At 39.0% G+C, this 15,534-nt stretch overlaps 1 protein-coding gene across 1 annotated transcript; it reads right to left on the bottom strand.

The window, feature by feature from the left end:
• Positions 1-15,149, bottom strand: lss (lanosterol synthase (2,3-oxidosqualene-lanosterol cyclase)). The gene is made up of 22 exons (XM_084724442.1): positions 15,083-15,149; positions 14,069-14,237; positions 13,439-13,577; positions 13,230-13,338; positions 11,126-11,247; positions 10,204-10,300; positions 9,598-9,733; positions 8,205-8,313; positions 7,717-7,835; positions 7,437-7,534; positions 7,201-7,228; positions 5,865-5,921; positions 5,120-5,191; positions 4,879-4,929; positions 4,555-4,704; positions 3,950-4,046; positions 3,418-3,523; positions 2,014-2,079; positions 1,843-1,923; positions 1,516-1,686; positions 735-813; positions 1-567 (listed from the first exon to the last, which is right to left on the bottom strand). The coding sequence occupies exons 1-22, from the start codon at positions 15,103-15,105 to the stop codon at positions 430-432; spliced, it is 2,217 nt and encodes a 738-aa protein (XP_084580568.1). The 5' UTR covers positions 15,106-15,149; the 3' UTR covers positions 1-429.
• Between the last annotated feature and the right edge of the window lie 385 nt (positions 15,150-15,534).

Genomic DNA, 15,534 nt, shown 5'->3' with positions numbered 1-15,534 from the left:
TACTGTAGAAAAATTATTTATTCTAAATGTAAATCTTAAGTAAGGAGCAGAGATATAAGGCAACATGGACATAAATGCTTTGACAGACTGTGCACAACTGGGCGTCTTGGATAGCAGCAGATAATCACAACAGAGTTTTAAGGAGTAGCTCTGCTGGATGAACCGTCCTGGAATGTCAACATAGAAAGTAATTCAAAGAATGAAATGTGTTTCTTTATCTGATGGGCTCAGCTCTGAAAACACAGCTGAAGTGCCAACGTGCCCACATTCAGACACTGAGAGGGCTATACAGAGAAATAATGCATGATTTGAAAACTGATAGTTTGAGAGTGGAAAAAAACACCTTCCACTGATTGTCTGAACGTTGTGGCTGCTGCTGTATTTTGCTTTAGTTGTAGACATTTTGTTTCTTCTTCCTTTGAAAGGTCCTCACAGCTTGACCTTCCCAGCCAATGGATTGCTGGGGTAAAGACTTGAGAATCGGCCGAGGGTCCAGACCGGGAAGACATTTCTGTAGGAGGTGTAGCTGATAGCACAGCTCTTGTTGAACACACCTGAAATATTCTCCTGGGGAGGGAGAAAAAAACAATCACAAATTAAAGCTCACATTATATGTCATATCGTCATTGGATTAACCTGTTATATCACTGGCTGTATGGATGGCAGGGTAAACCAGGTATAATTTGAGTATATGCCATGTAAATAATAAAAAGATATACAGGGTGAAGAATCACCTGTGGCCAGTCTCCGTTGGGCAGCTGCTTGTCGATCAGTAGCTGTACTCCTCTCTCAATAGCGAGTTCATCAGGATGCCTGGTCACACACAACAGATTTGATTGAATCGGAATAAATGATTTTGTTTGGATTTTGTTAGATTCAATTTTGCCATGATTTTGTAGTCAGGGAAATAAACCATAGAGAAATTTTGCTTTGCGTACAGCATCCAGCATCCTGGATGGGGTTGCTGCACCTGAGGGGTGGATCGCACTCTGAGCTTACAGGGAGCAATACACAAGACTCCAGCAGAACCAGGCACCAGGTTTCCCAGATGTTGAACTTTTAATGTGAGGATGTCGACGATATTAACATCACCATCTTGTTACTACTGTTTACATTCAACCTGACGCAAATTCAAAGAATGCACTACAGAATTATTTCCCGGGTCTATATGTGTATAAGTTTTTATTTTGGTTTATATTTTCACCTTATTCCATTCCGAATTTAATTATCATCCGTTGATCCCGTAGACGTTCAACAGTTGAGCCATAATTGCCTAATATTGTTTTGCATATCTTGAGACTACATCAAATAGACTAAAGGGTCTCTCCAAAGGCACTTATTAGTTTCTAAAACTGGGAAAAAATATAAGTATTGCATCTGTTTAATCCAACAAAATCTCTGCAGTACAATCTGACATGGACAAAAACTCTTTACACTCTCATTTCCTTGTGAGATGTCTGGATGTGCATCTTGATCTAAGCACTTTGGACAAGCTGAGGTTAAGTGTCGGTTTACCTGACAGCCATGAGGCCTAACAAAGCCCAGCAGGTGTTGTGGATCTGAGCTGTGCTGCTCTGGACGTAGCACCGCTGCTCACACGACTCAAAGTCCTCCCCCCAGCCTCCGTCTGACATCTGCCTGTCCAGCAGGAACTGACAAGCTTTCTGCACCTCCACACATACATCCCTGGTGACAGAGGCACAATGGTGAGTATGTAGAATATGAGTTCATGGATGTCCTGTCTGGCTCGGCAAGTTAAGGAGCACAAAGGGTACTTATTGTTGTGAACGTGTGCTCATGGTTCAGTGTAAAATTTCAGTGATCAGCATTTGGAAGTCTTACTCATCCCTGTAGATGTGACCCATACAAGCAAAGGCTTCAAGGCCAAACCATATTCCATACGTGAAGCACACTCCCCAGGACCTGAACATGAGCACAAAGGCAATATTTTTTATTGAGCATGATCCATCCATCTGGTAGGATATCAGGTCTTGCATGAACAAGTGGTCTCACCCTTCCCAGGATCCGTCAGGCCTCTGCACCTTCCTGCAGTACTCCAGTCCTTCTTTTAGAGTAGAGCTGAAAAACACATCCAGAAACTCAAAGACAGAAAACCTTCATCTCTTCCCTTCAGAGTTTCCTCCAAAACTTCAACAAGAACTAAGAAATTATTTCCATGTCTGTCTTTTTGAAACAATTTCAGACAAAGTCACGAAGCAAAAGCAGGATGTCAACTAGTATGATATTACTACCTGCTACTAAAGCCTCTTAGTTTGACAGTTTTGTCTAATGTCTAAACAAGTCTAAGCAAGTTTCATTCATTCCATGAGATCATTCAGTTGTTTCTGTGAGCCTGTTCAGACATTGTTCAATATGTGTCCTGGGTGATCTGATCAATCACAATTGGGCTGCACTAGGCATGCAAGTTCACACCTGGCATTACATAGTGTCTCCAGATGCACCTCTATATGCACGTAAACACTGTCAACTGAATGTCCATTACTGTCAATTTGAACATTCAATATGAAGATTTGATCAGCACCACACTAAACTCCATCAGTCCACCATGAGCCTCATATTTTACCTGTGCTGCAGCAGCCCAGCAGAAGGTTGGACGCACACTTCTACTTCTAATGACTCTGAGGAAGAATTTATTCTACCAATTCAAACCAATCACTCAATCACAGTAAGCTACATTGTGATCCATAGAACTTAATAGTAATAGAACTTAATAAGAACTTAATATATCTGCATTTAATGCCGATCTTACAAGAAGGCACGAACAATTAAGAAATTGCTGTAGCCGTTTCTCTTCCCTGCTCTGTATGTATCTGTTTTTAACCAGCAGATCAGTAATTACCATTAACACACTGGGACAAATGGACATAATGTTTTAGCAATAAGAAGAAATTAAATCAAATTCTGAATTTACAAGAAGGCCCAAATAATTAAGACTCTGTCATAGACAGAGTTTCACAGTGTTTATAAAGTTGCTCTTCACTCAGCAACTCTCAAAAGTGTGCCATTTTCTAAGGGAGTCTGGGGATATTGTGGTAACTAGTACATTCTCAGACATCCACTGCAGGTAAGAGAGCCTCAACATGTAATTTGCATCACAGTGAAGCCAGTGATATTCGTACGGGATGTCAGTTTAGTATGCAGTCCTTCTATGTGGCCCAAGATACCCTGTGTTCTCACAGCTAAAAGAGACCACCTCTGAATGTGGTCTGAGCGATCACATCTAAAATGCGTCCTGGGTGCAGTCATACCTGTATTTAGTGCTGTCAACTTGTGATTGGATCATGTAGGATGCATGTTAATACCAGATCTTAACAGGATTTGTACCATTTAGTAAGTAAAACTAATAATACAGTATGTATGCATATATACATTACATGAGTGTTTGTGTGTAGTTACCTTATCTCGTTAGCACGATGTTGAGGGTAGGCCTTCTGGAAGTGCCTGAGAGCCTGCATTACTGCTGACGTACACTCCACATAGGTATAATCTATCATGATGTCACCTGTTTGTGTGTGAGTGCAAGAGAAAGAGAGTCAGAGCAACACACAGTGTTGCTAATAAACATAACATTTCACAACACATACTGCATCCTCTTTTTTTACATGGGAGCCCAATCTTATTGGGCTCTTTGACCTTTGTGTTACAACACTTCCAGAATGCAATGGAAAAAGTTTTCCAGCCTTTGAATGTTGAAAGGAGACAGAAATGCCACATTTATATTTGGCTCCTTGTTTCCTTTTTCCATATTTGCAGGTTGAGTAACATTGGCAGTCCTCACACTAGGTCCTTTACAAGGCAGCAAGTTAAATCAGGCACCGACTTGTGCTGATGCTGTTATTACGAAAGTGACATATCTGTGTTATCAAGAAATCAGTTCAGTGACTAAACAATCAAGGCTGATGCATCGTATGGGTGGCAACAGACCTACCAAATACTTCAGAGGGGTTGAGCAGCTCCAGGAGTTTCCCTCCTCTCTTAGTTTCATATGTGGCAAATCCACCATCAGAGTTTCTCATGTTCAGCAGCTACAAAGAGAATATAGACACGTGACATGAGAAAGAGCTGTGACATTGAAAGACTATGGTAGCAATTTTTCAGCAGTCTGATTTCAAGTCAGGTTGGTTTTAATCATATAGTGCCAAATTATAACAGAAATAATTCCAGGGCACTTTTCATACAGTGTAGACCAAGACTATACTCTTTATCAATGTTAACAGTAAATATTTGGTTTGTATATGGATTTAACAAATGGAATTAATTAAGGTATTAATTAAAAAGCTTTGGGTGCATTTTGATACCTCTGGACACAGCAAAGCTAGCTGTTTCCCCTTGTTTCCAGTCTCTGTGCTAAGCTAAGCTAACTTCTGGCTGTAGCTTCATATTTATGGGCAGATAAGAGTGATATGAATTTTCTTATTAAACTCTCAGAAAGACAGAGCATAAGCATATTTCCAGAAATGTCAAATTGCTTCTAAATTGGCTTCTAAAAATGAAAAATTAGTCTTCCAGTCAGTTTATTCACTGCAGACTCACCACATTGACAGCATCATACAGGCGCTCTGAGGTGACTGGCTGGCTGATGGAGGGACAGAGCTCCTGCAGCAGCATCACCGACTTCAGGCCCTCAGCTGTGCAGTCAGCCACAATCCAACCACAGTCACGGGTACTGAAGGGGAAACCTCCCTGACAATAAATAAATAAATAAATCAGGGTTAAAACTGCATGCATATACACACACATCCAAATAGACTAAGAAATGTAGTACTTTTCAGAGGCCGTTCTTGCCTTCAAACAATTATTTGAAAAGTGTTGAAAAGTGGCTGTAAGTAACATGGATACAAGGTAATGTAGATTTACCTTGTTCATCTGTCTGTAGTACTTTTGGTACTCAGGAGGATTCTCAGGTATCTGTTAGAGTGGAAAAACTAGTCAGGCGTAAGAAATGACTTTTGGTTCATATTACACTGTTTTCATCTTAAGCACAACTGAGTATCTTACAGAAGCTTAAATAAGCACTGTTACACTTGCTATACCAGCAGAATATGTGTTTTATTCCTATTTGATAATGAAAACCGTGCAACTGAGAAGTTGGTGGTACCTGTGTTATGGTAAGGAACTGATGAGCATCTCTGAGGCACTCGGCTAGTCTGGGGTTATCCTGGGCTCCTGCCTGAAAGACCCCATCAAACAACCGTTATGCCAACCACAACCATAGTACTCAAGCACAAATATATAGTGACAGCAGCATTGATCGCAACGTAACATTTGAGAGGCTTGAGAATCATCTAAAAGGACAATAACTTTCTCTTGGAAATCTTTCTGTCTAGGAAAGTTGACCTCATATGTGGTGTCCCTCAGGGCTCATTATTGGGTTCACTGCATTTCAGTTCATATGTCGCCTCTAGGCCTCTAGGCTAGTTACTCTGCTGACACACAGATATACCTAACCTATTTCCATGGAGACCTAATCCATGTTAAATTATCGGTCGAATGCGTCACAGATATCCAAAACCTGGAAAGTGTCACACAGGTCACATATCTGGGTGTTATCCTGGATTTTTACCTTAGATTCCAGGGCCACTTCACCAACATAACAAAAATGATCATTTATAATCTTAAAACATATCCAGAGTAAAGATATTTTCATCTCAGGCTGATGTAGTAAAACTTGGTCTGCCTAAAAAGACTGTGGACTGACTACAGTAAAAATGCAACAGTCAGATTCCTAACAAGAGAGAAAAAAATTAATCACATTCCACTTGTTTTTATATCTTTATTATAATGACCTGCTTGCTCTCTTGTATTAACAACACTGAAAACATGGGTGACCATTTTTATGTTACCTCAAGGAAAGCCTGTACAGCAAAGCACGTATCCCAGAGTTGAGATCCATTAGTTCCCTGAGCACAAGAAAAAGGACAAAGAGATCATTCAGAACGTTAAATTTGAACTAATTGAGTGGACTGAGACTGACTGCAGAACAAAAGTATGAAACCAGCAAGTAGACTACAGCAAAGCTAATTTAGTTTGAAGGTTTTCTGACCATCTATGCATCACCCGCCATGTCATTAATAATAACAATTTCTTGAATACTCCATATAGTACCTAAGGTTTAAGGTAATAAAAATAGTGTAACAGTTAAAATGTCCATGCTGGCATTTCAGTGGTGTGCTGTGATGTATCAACTTGAGATGCACCGATTTCAATTTTCTTGGCCGATTCCAATTTCAGATTTTTCAGGTCTGACCTGCCGATTCTGATTTTGGCTGATTCCGATTTTAAGTCTCTCTAAGAACTATAATTGACAGCATTCACATTTTCGCAACTTTTCTTGTAAAAATTAAATTGGATGTTCATAATAAGACACTGACTATTAAATATTCATTAAATACTGTTTTACATTTTCTCCAAAGTCCTCCAGGTTACAGCCAGGCCTTATTATAGTTTTATATTAAGATTATGAATGGGGGGAACAGAATCTTGTGGGATTTCTCGGGACACGATTTCACGTGATCTCATGTGGACGCAATTCTAAACAAACAGTTTGCTGCAGTGAAACTTTGCTTGAATTGAAACTGAGTCTGGATGAGAAAATGTTTGAGGAGACACATCAACACAGGTTGTTTATTCTTCAGCCAGAACAGGAGGTGAGATTTTAACTGTCCCTCTGTGAACAGCAGTCTGCGGCTGGCTAACATTAGCCTGAAGAGTTACAAAGTTTACAGCTGTTCTGCAACATTGTCGACTGCTCTGTCTCGTTGTAGACCGTCTGTCTTCTCTTTATCCTGTTCTTGGAATCTGTCGCTGAAACCAACTTCATGCAAGTACGTGTTTGAGTGTGTGTAGCTGTGATCAGCACGGTGGCGGGTGTGCGCATGGCATGACCACCGTGTGGAGCACATGTGTGAACAAGACCAGCACAGAATTGGATATGTGACGCCTACCAGCCGGTCACCAGTCACGGCCGGTCACGTTGAAAACCGGCTGGTTCCGGTCTCTGGCCGGTCCATCGGTGCATCCCTACTATCAACCCTGACCCCCTCATACTCCTGCCGCACCCTAGTGATCAGAACTTGAGTAACCAAGATCATTCGATATGAAAACAGAAATGCTTGCTCAATCTTGCTAACTGTGAAGTGTTACTCAACATACAAAAAGGAGCAGAGAACAAATTCTCACCTGCATTTTCATGCCATCTAATCCCAACCTGCAACACAGAGACTTTACTTTAAGTTTATCAGTCCTATACCTTCTTGCACATTTGAATGACTGAACAGTTACATTACACATTATATATCAGAATATATACTTAATATATAATATAAAAAATATAATAAGTTTCTTGAACACCTAATTCTGATGAGTGATGGAACTGATGTACATTTTGTTTTATTGTTAGAGACTGACTGACTAACCACAGGTAGTCTGGGATCCTGGACACATGCTCCTGAAAGGCCGGAGAGGAGGGACCATCCACATACCAGCGAACCAGCATGTTGATAGTTTTGGAGATCTGAGGAGAAATACAATACTTCATGTTCACATCCCCTTTTTCTTTTACAGTGTCAGTTTAAAAAAGGATTATTTGTAAAACTATGTAAATAAGTTAAATTGTAGTGTTTTTTGTCCAGAACTTATTCAATCTGTGTTCTTTACTTTTGATATCTGTGTTTTTTGTATCTGTGTACATCATACCGGTCCAATGCTGATACATTTCGTGAAGCTGTCATCAGCCTGGATGTGTTCATACAGTTCTTTAACAGCCTTTTCTCTCAGTGTGGTGCTGTGGTGGGCTTCGTACACATTTAACACCACTGCAGGGCAAGAGGAACAGAGTCATATGGTCAGATGAGTAATTCACAGTGATTTAGGGAAACTCTCTTATCATTGCACAAAAACATCCTGTAGCCAGGGGTAATCGTTTTTCATCTATCATGTCTCACTTGAGTGCCTGTAGTTGAACTCATTGCAAACCTCTAATGTGAAAAAATATTTGTGTGCTTTGTGGTCAAAAGTGTTGAATCACAGTTACAAACTGTTACTTTCAAAGTTTTAGAGAAATTGTAATTCTGCAAAACATTTCCGTCTCATTCATTTCACTACATGATGCCTGTTTTCGAAGCTACATGCTTCTGTAGGCAGTGGTTTGTCATCACGTCGCACAGTGTGCCGAGAATACTTACCGTAGGCGACGGTGAGCAGCGTGCTGTGAGGTGTGTACATGTCACATGCTGCCACATTGTTCCTCTGAGCGGGCCAGTTAATGGTGGCATAGTCCTGGATATACAGCTCCTAGAAAACAAAGAGCCAGAAAACATTTTAGTTATGCATCTGTATAAACATATATGATCTGTGGCATTTTCAGTGGTCCTCTTTATTTTCTTTCTAAAGAAGAAGTGTTTCACATCTAATTTTGGCGTAAGACTGTCATTATAAAAGAAAAACGGCTGCATTGGGCTGCTCCCTCTACATAGTTTAAAGGTGGATCAGAGAAAACTAAGATTCCATCCTTAGATACGCCTTCATTGATGTACAGGGTGGAATGGAAAGTAGCTTGATTGTATAATATATGTACTGAAGGCTCTGAAGAAATTTAATTAAGTGTATTTTTGGAAGTTATATTTCACAGTGAAGTGACCTTTGACCATTTGGATATAAAATGTCATCACCTCATCATTTTATCCTATTTGATATTTGTGTGAACATTTGTCATAATTATGAATTGTTGAGTTACGATGTTTTTTTGGAAGGTCACAATGACTTTTGACCTCCGACTTAGTTCATCCTTGAATCCAAGTGGATGTTGGGGACAATTTGAAGAAATTCTGTCCAGGTGTTCCTTTGATATCGCATTCACAAAAAAGGGGACAAACATGAAGTCACAGTGACCTTGAACTTTGCACGTCTGTGCCAAATTTGAAGAAATTCTGTTGAGGAATCATGCTCACAAGCATGAAACAGACAGACACGTACAGCTTGACGTGCGGCTAGATGTATGTACTGACGGATGTATAAATGGACATATGTACGGATGGATGGAAAAATTCGAAAACGTGAAGACCACAGCTGTCGCCAGTACAGAGGCATAATAATGTAAATCAGATGATACGACATTCACAATCACCAGAACTTAACCAAGTTTGGCAACTTTGAAAGATTTTGGAGAAACCAGAGTAAAGTTCAGAGAAAAGAATCTGTACACACACACAGTACTGATATTGTTCTGGAGGCTCATGGTGGCCCAGCACATTTTATGTTGTTTTTCCTTTTATCTGTCTTCTATCTGTACAGTATCAGTCTATATTGATAATGATATTGATACCAATTGGTATTCACTAAGCATGTCCAGTTGCATGTGATAACCCCTCATGACCTCAGAATCTTCACAGAGACAATATAATGTAATTTTTCTTTTGTGAAAAAGTACTGTAGTTTATAACTTCTGTTGCCCTTTCAAAACCCCTTAGAGTTAAAATGTTAAAGCAAAAATAAAGAGCTCTAGCACAGAACTCTAAATATCTGCCTTTTAAAGTACAGAGTATGGCGCCCCCTGCTGAGACGATGTGGTTTCAACACCTGTCTGAGGCTGAGGACCAGCGAGTCTTCCTCTGCAGCCAGTCTGACAGCGTAACAGTAGCTCATGGGGAGGTAGACCTGGCGACAGTGACACCACAGGGTAGAGGGGTGGGCTGGCGTCCAAGTGGGGAACAGCCTGGACAGACAAAATGACAAACATCACCCCTGAACTGATACAGACGAAAGAAATGTACTACAGCACAAAATTAGAGAAAAGACAGACAAGAAGAGAGCAGTTAGCATGAATGAACTCCTGATTCAGGACATTACATGATTTTGTAAGTGCATTATATAAACTGTTTAGGGATAATGGTTCTCCTAATATTTTCTCTATATGGCCTGCTTTTGTTCTTTGGAGAAGAAGGAGGTTGCAGCTTTTGGTTTATGGAAACCTCTCCTTTGCCTATTTAACATAAACAAAGAAAAAGAAGAAGGGACAAGAGCTCCATCTAGAGAAAATGCAAGATAAGGCAGTACAATTTTAACATAACAGTGAATTAAGAGTAATCCCACTTTTTTATGCAACAGAATAAGTTTTTCAAGCTTGACTGAAGGCGGAGGAGGACATACTGTAACAGGTCTGGGATGTTAGATCATCCAACTTACCACATCTCTGGCAGCAGTGTGTTCATTCCCTCCCAACTGTAGACATTTAAAATGGCCAGCCAGAATTTACCCCATGAAGGAATCCCTGCAGCGCCGCCTGTACAACATAAAAAACACAGAAGCTATTACCTTAAATAATTGACATGGTTATTACTACTGTAAAGTCATAGACTATAGACCACATTAAATTTGCAGGGAATTATCCTTCATTAAACACAAAGCAGTACATTTTAATAATCTTTCTTGCACATTTGAACATTTTGGGAGGGCAGTAGGTTTGTACACCTGTGTGTTATCTAAACATAATACTGGATTTTTGGGGATGATGCCAATACTGATATAAGGAAGTAAAACATTTTGATATTAATATATCAGCCAATACTGACTTTACTGACAAACTATAGTTGCCTCAGTAACATCGTAAACTGATGTGATGAGCCTGAATGTCATGACAGTTGTCAGGACAGGGTTATATTAGATATATTATATTATTAGGGTTATATTATATTTATATTATATTATATATATGTGTGTGTATATATATATATATATATATATATATATATATATATACAGAATGTAAAAGTACAGCCAAAACTGCCAGCTTTGTTAGAGTGAAGTTACAGAAGTACTGATAGCAGCACTGTTTGTCTAGGAGCTGATTGAGTTTTTGGTAGTGATAATGAGAAACCAGTACCAGTTTAAAAGCAGCTCTTGATACCCTTCCCCCTGATACACACCAACAAAATATAACTGTGATAGGCCAATAAATAAATGATAACTCAGTTGGGTTCTTTAGTTACCAATAAAGGAAGATGATCAGTAATCAGAGCTCCTGAGTTTTACTGTGTGTGACGGACTGCAGATTTAATAAAAACTGACAAAGCATTTTTATGGACCATTTCAACTGATTCCTTCCCACCTTTGCTGTGCAGGTTGTTCCGGGCTCGAACCATATCTGGATCATCAGGCTCAACTCCCAGGATCCTTAATGAGGTGTAACTCAGTGCCGTGCCAAAGACGGTAGACTTGTCCTCAATATGTCTGCAGAAAAACAAAACATGTCCACGATGCTGCTAATCAATATTCCAGACAGTCTGACACTGTATGTTTTTATACATTTTTCCTGTAATTATTTTTTTGTCGCTGTGGCTAAGGTTGTAAAAACTGACTATGAGGAAGGTTTTTAACAATTTTCTCAAAGTTTTTCAAGCTTTTTCATCATTAAAGATGTTAGCTTGATTTTAGACTTTGAGAAAACTATTGAAAAACTTCTGTTAGCTTAACTTCTGTTTCTGTTCTGTTAGCTGTGAATAGAAAAGTTGATCCACTGAGATTTGCTTACAAGCCAGGGAGAGGTGCAGAATATGCAATGCTTTTTCTACTCAACTAACTATATAAACAAGCAACGTGAACTCATGCCAGGTTCTTGTTTGCAGACTTTCCATCTGCATTCAATATGATGCAGCTGCATCTTTTAATAGAAAGGTTGCTGCATGATTTAAGTTTGCCTCTCTTTGATCTTGGTCTTGTTGATTGACAGGGGCTGAGGGCTCCTGTAAATGGTCGTTTCTCAGACTCTGTAAATATCTCCAAAGGGTCGCCACCACAAGGGTGAGTCTTTTCACCTTTACTGTTTCTTATGTTCACTGATGGATGCAGGAGCACTGAGAAGAGCAGCTATATGGTCACGTTTTCTAACAGCATTGAATGATATTGCGGTCATCTCATCAAAGTTCTGATTCAGACCACAGGAATGCTCACAAAATGTGGAAGTGGTTACGTCATACAAATATTTGGGTTCTGTTTTCAATGGTTTTCTTAAATTTGATAAAAACACTGAGACAATTGTGAAGCATGGCAACAGAACACCTTCTTTTTCTCTCAGTCCCGTCTTCCTCTGTCATTTCTATCAATCATTTTTCTTCGATCTGCTCATTTCTGAGCCTCACAGTAAAAGACAGAAACAGCCTAGACAGTATTGTTACAATCTTTTCTTAGATCATCAGAGTGAAACAAAGACATCAAAGTTCTTTTTGCAACATAAAAATTCTTGGAGAAGCAGCTGGTATTTTGGCTTCTTCTGGACGTGTTCTTGCAAGTGAACTGTCTCTGTTGCTATCAGTGTGTAGTTATGTTTTACCTGCTTGTAAAACTATTCTAAATTGTTCATTCTCTGTGGAAACTGACTACTAAATTAAAATGTTTTAATCATTCTTATTGTTGGTATATGCCACCCCAATTTAATTGCTTTTTTAAGGGCCAGATTTGAAAAAAGTAAAGTGTTGAGGGGCTGAACATTTCCTATGTTTGACCTGTAAAGTTAGGAATGTGTAAAACAATGCACCTTTTTATTTTTTCTCCATTGTATTAGTTTTCACAATTGGAAAAGAAATGTACAGAAGTACATGAAAAAAATAATGCACCTGTGTAAACCTAGATGTAGGATTTTGTTTGGTTGTTTAAATAAACACAGTTGCTTTAACATATTTTCTTTTCAATCAGTTTGACTCTTCTAAATTATTTTCTAGATTACTTCTAAATTATAAGTTCAAACTTCTTAATAAAAAAAGTTGTGTTGTGTTTAACTCTGTATTTAACAACAGACATAACTAATGAATGTGATTATTACCCTCTCTCTCATTTGAAGAGCAAAACAACAAGAAACAAGAAAAAACATTTCAAGGCAAAGTTGTTTTCATAGATTTTTGGACTTTAAGCCCAACTTCAACAACCATCAAAAGGTTTTACAAAATAATGTTTTGTTGAGATAACCTACTGTTCTTCTTTAGACAAACCTGAATCTTTGAATTTGTGTGTAACAAGCTGCTCCAATAAACTGTGCCAAGTGGGATCAGTAAAGTTGTATTGTTTTGACCATATAACTTCAGGAAAAAACTGACAAAATTTCTCTTTTACAGCAGTCAAAAGTCTGGACACCATCCGTCTATTCCCTTTGTCTGTTACAGTGACCTTACTCAGCATGGGTATCAAAAACAAACAAACAAAAAAAGACGTTGACTTACAAACCCCAGCCTCCATCTGGCAGCTGAACGGAGCGCAGGTACCTCACCATCTCTTTCTTCCAAGCCTCAGCCAGAGGAATCTTAGCCACGTGGCAGGTGATCAGCAGACCTGATGCACAAACACCCACACAGTGGCAGTCAAGCACAGAAGCGCACACACAATTACAGGTGTCAAATTTAAGGAGATGAAGGAGGATAACTGGCTTCACCTGGGAGCAGGAAGAGAGGTCCGCCGTAGTCTCCTGCCCAGTGACCGTCCTCAGCCTGGAGGTGGCTGTAGAAGTGCATACCTTTGAGAGCTGCTTCTATAGCTGTGTGTGCAGCTGGGGAGCCAGATATGAACTTTCTCTGTGGAGAGAACTGCTCATTAGAAATAATCACTATAGAAATGTTACACATATTCAGAGCTGCAAAGATGAATCGATTATTAATCAACTATTCAACTATTTTGATCATTGTTTTTCATCATTTTTTAGTTTAAAAAATGTCCAAACTTTCTAATTTCTGACTCTCAAATGTGAATATTTTCTGGTTTCTTTACTCCTCTCTAACAGTAAACTCACTATCTGGGATTTGTGGATGTCAAGTTGTCAAGTCTTGAAACAGTGATCAAAATTTTATGGACCAGACAGCTAATCAATTAATTTCATTAAGTTTATATAGCATATATTTATATTAGTAAGAATCACGTGATTCGAGTGATTTTTTGCCATTTGAAACAAATATGACAGGATGACAGGAAAAACTAATTTTGCTTTTACGAAGAAGAAGAAGAAGAAGAAGAAGAAGAAGAAGAAGAAGAACAACAACAACAACAACAACAAAGATTCAAAGCCCACCGTGTCCAAGCCTAGAGAATGGGCTTCCAGCATTGTCTGCTCTCGGTCTGGGGAGTCCTGCTCCTCCACATATCGCCAGGTCTGCCTGCCCTCCACATTAGTGAGCCTCCAGCGGCTCAGGTCTGTGGCTGGCTCGGTCTTGTACGGCCCCCCTCGCCTCCGCAGGTGCCTAACAGGTACAGCATGTATCTTAATGTCAGATCATCTACATATTTCTTTTATGACTTGTTAAACACATACATTAATTTTGCTACATTTGGTGTGTCGGTCTTGTACAGATTTATATTTTTCACTTTACTTAAAGCAAACAATGACCACTTATAGAGACTTACATTCACCTTAATAATGCATTACATCTGCCTATACCTCAGGAGTTTTATTACTTAACTTCAAGCACCCAGTGACCACACAGAGTAACTTATAATCACAATATAATGCACTATAAGAATGATTATGATGCAATTTAAAATGATCATACTGTATTACAACTATTAGATTTATAACACATGTCAGTGAGTGTTGAGCAACAATGAAGTATGATAATTGACATCATAAGCCATTATAACATGCTATGTAATGTGTTATGATTATTATTATTTTTGTAAAACATTATGAATATTTATGAGTCCTTATGTATGTATAATTATATATATCACAATTAAAAGTTTACCGTTACCTTTATAACTAACACTTATACCTTACAAACCCAGTATAACATAGCATAAGAATGTTAATAATGGATTATAATGCATAAGACATGAGTGTCATAGAAAGTGTGACAAAAAAATGTTCTTGAGTCGATACAGAAGTATTATCAGCTAAATGTACTTACATAATATAAATACATTTATTTATTTATGACAGAATGGACCTGTAAAACAACAGTCATAGCTAGGCTACATGTTGACTCAAACTTTGAACAGAAACGTTATTAAACCACTTTAACATAATTATTATTACTGAAACCAAGTAACTTTCGCGACTTTTCGCTGTAAATGAAACAAAAATACTCACGTTCCCTCAGTCATTGCCGTCATAGAGTTGAATCCTCCGCTGAACAATCAACATATTTTATTTCAGCTACTCTGAAAACTCCGCCCCTTCTGCTCTTTCCATGGGAGTTGAAGTGCTTTGAGGAACGTATTTTCATTGTTCAGGAACAGTTCAGACTTCATGTCCCAGAAGACATCGCGGTGCCGTCCGAGTAGTTCTCCACATGGAGAGACATGAGCAGAGACTCGGCTCTCCAATCACAAACCAGTTAGGCGGAGATAGAGGCGGGTCTGCCGTGGAGTCCTCCAATCAGAGCGCTCAAACGACAAACACTACACATGTGCTCACGCATTGATTATGATACCCGATGTTAACCATAAACTGACCCTGTGCTATAACCTGTTGAGCGATAACTTGGTTAAACTGGAGGTTTGTAGAGATTGCACTTGTTTTAACAAATACAATTCAACAGT

Source organism: Lutjanus erythropterus, chromosome 8 (assembly GCF_056507025.1).
Source record: "Lutjanus erythropterus isolate fLutEry1 chromosome 8, fLutEry1.hap2, whole genome shotgun sequence".
Classification (NCBI taxonomy): domain Eukaryota; kingdom Metazoa; phylum Chordata; class Actinopteri; order Lutjaniformes; family Lutjanidae; genus Lutjanus; species Lutjanus erythropterus.
This window is presented reverse-complemented; position numbering and strand designations above follow the sequence as displayed.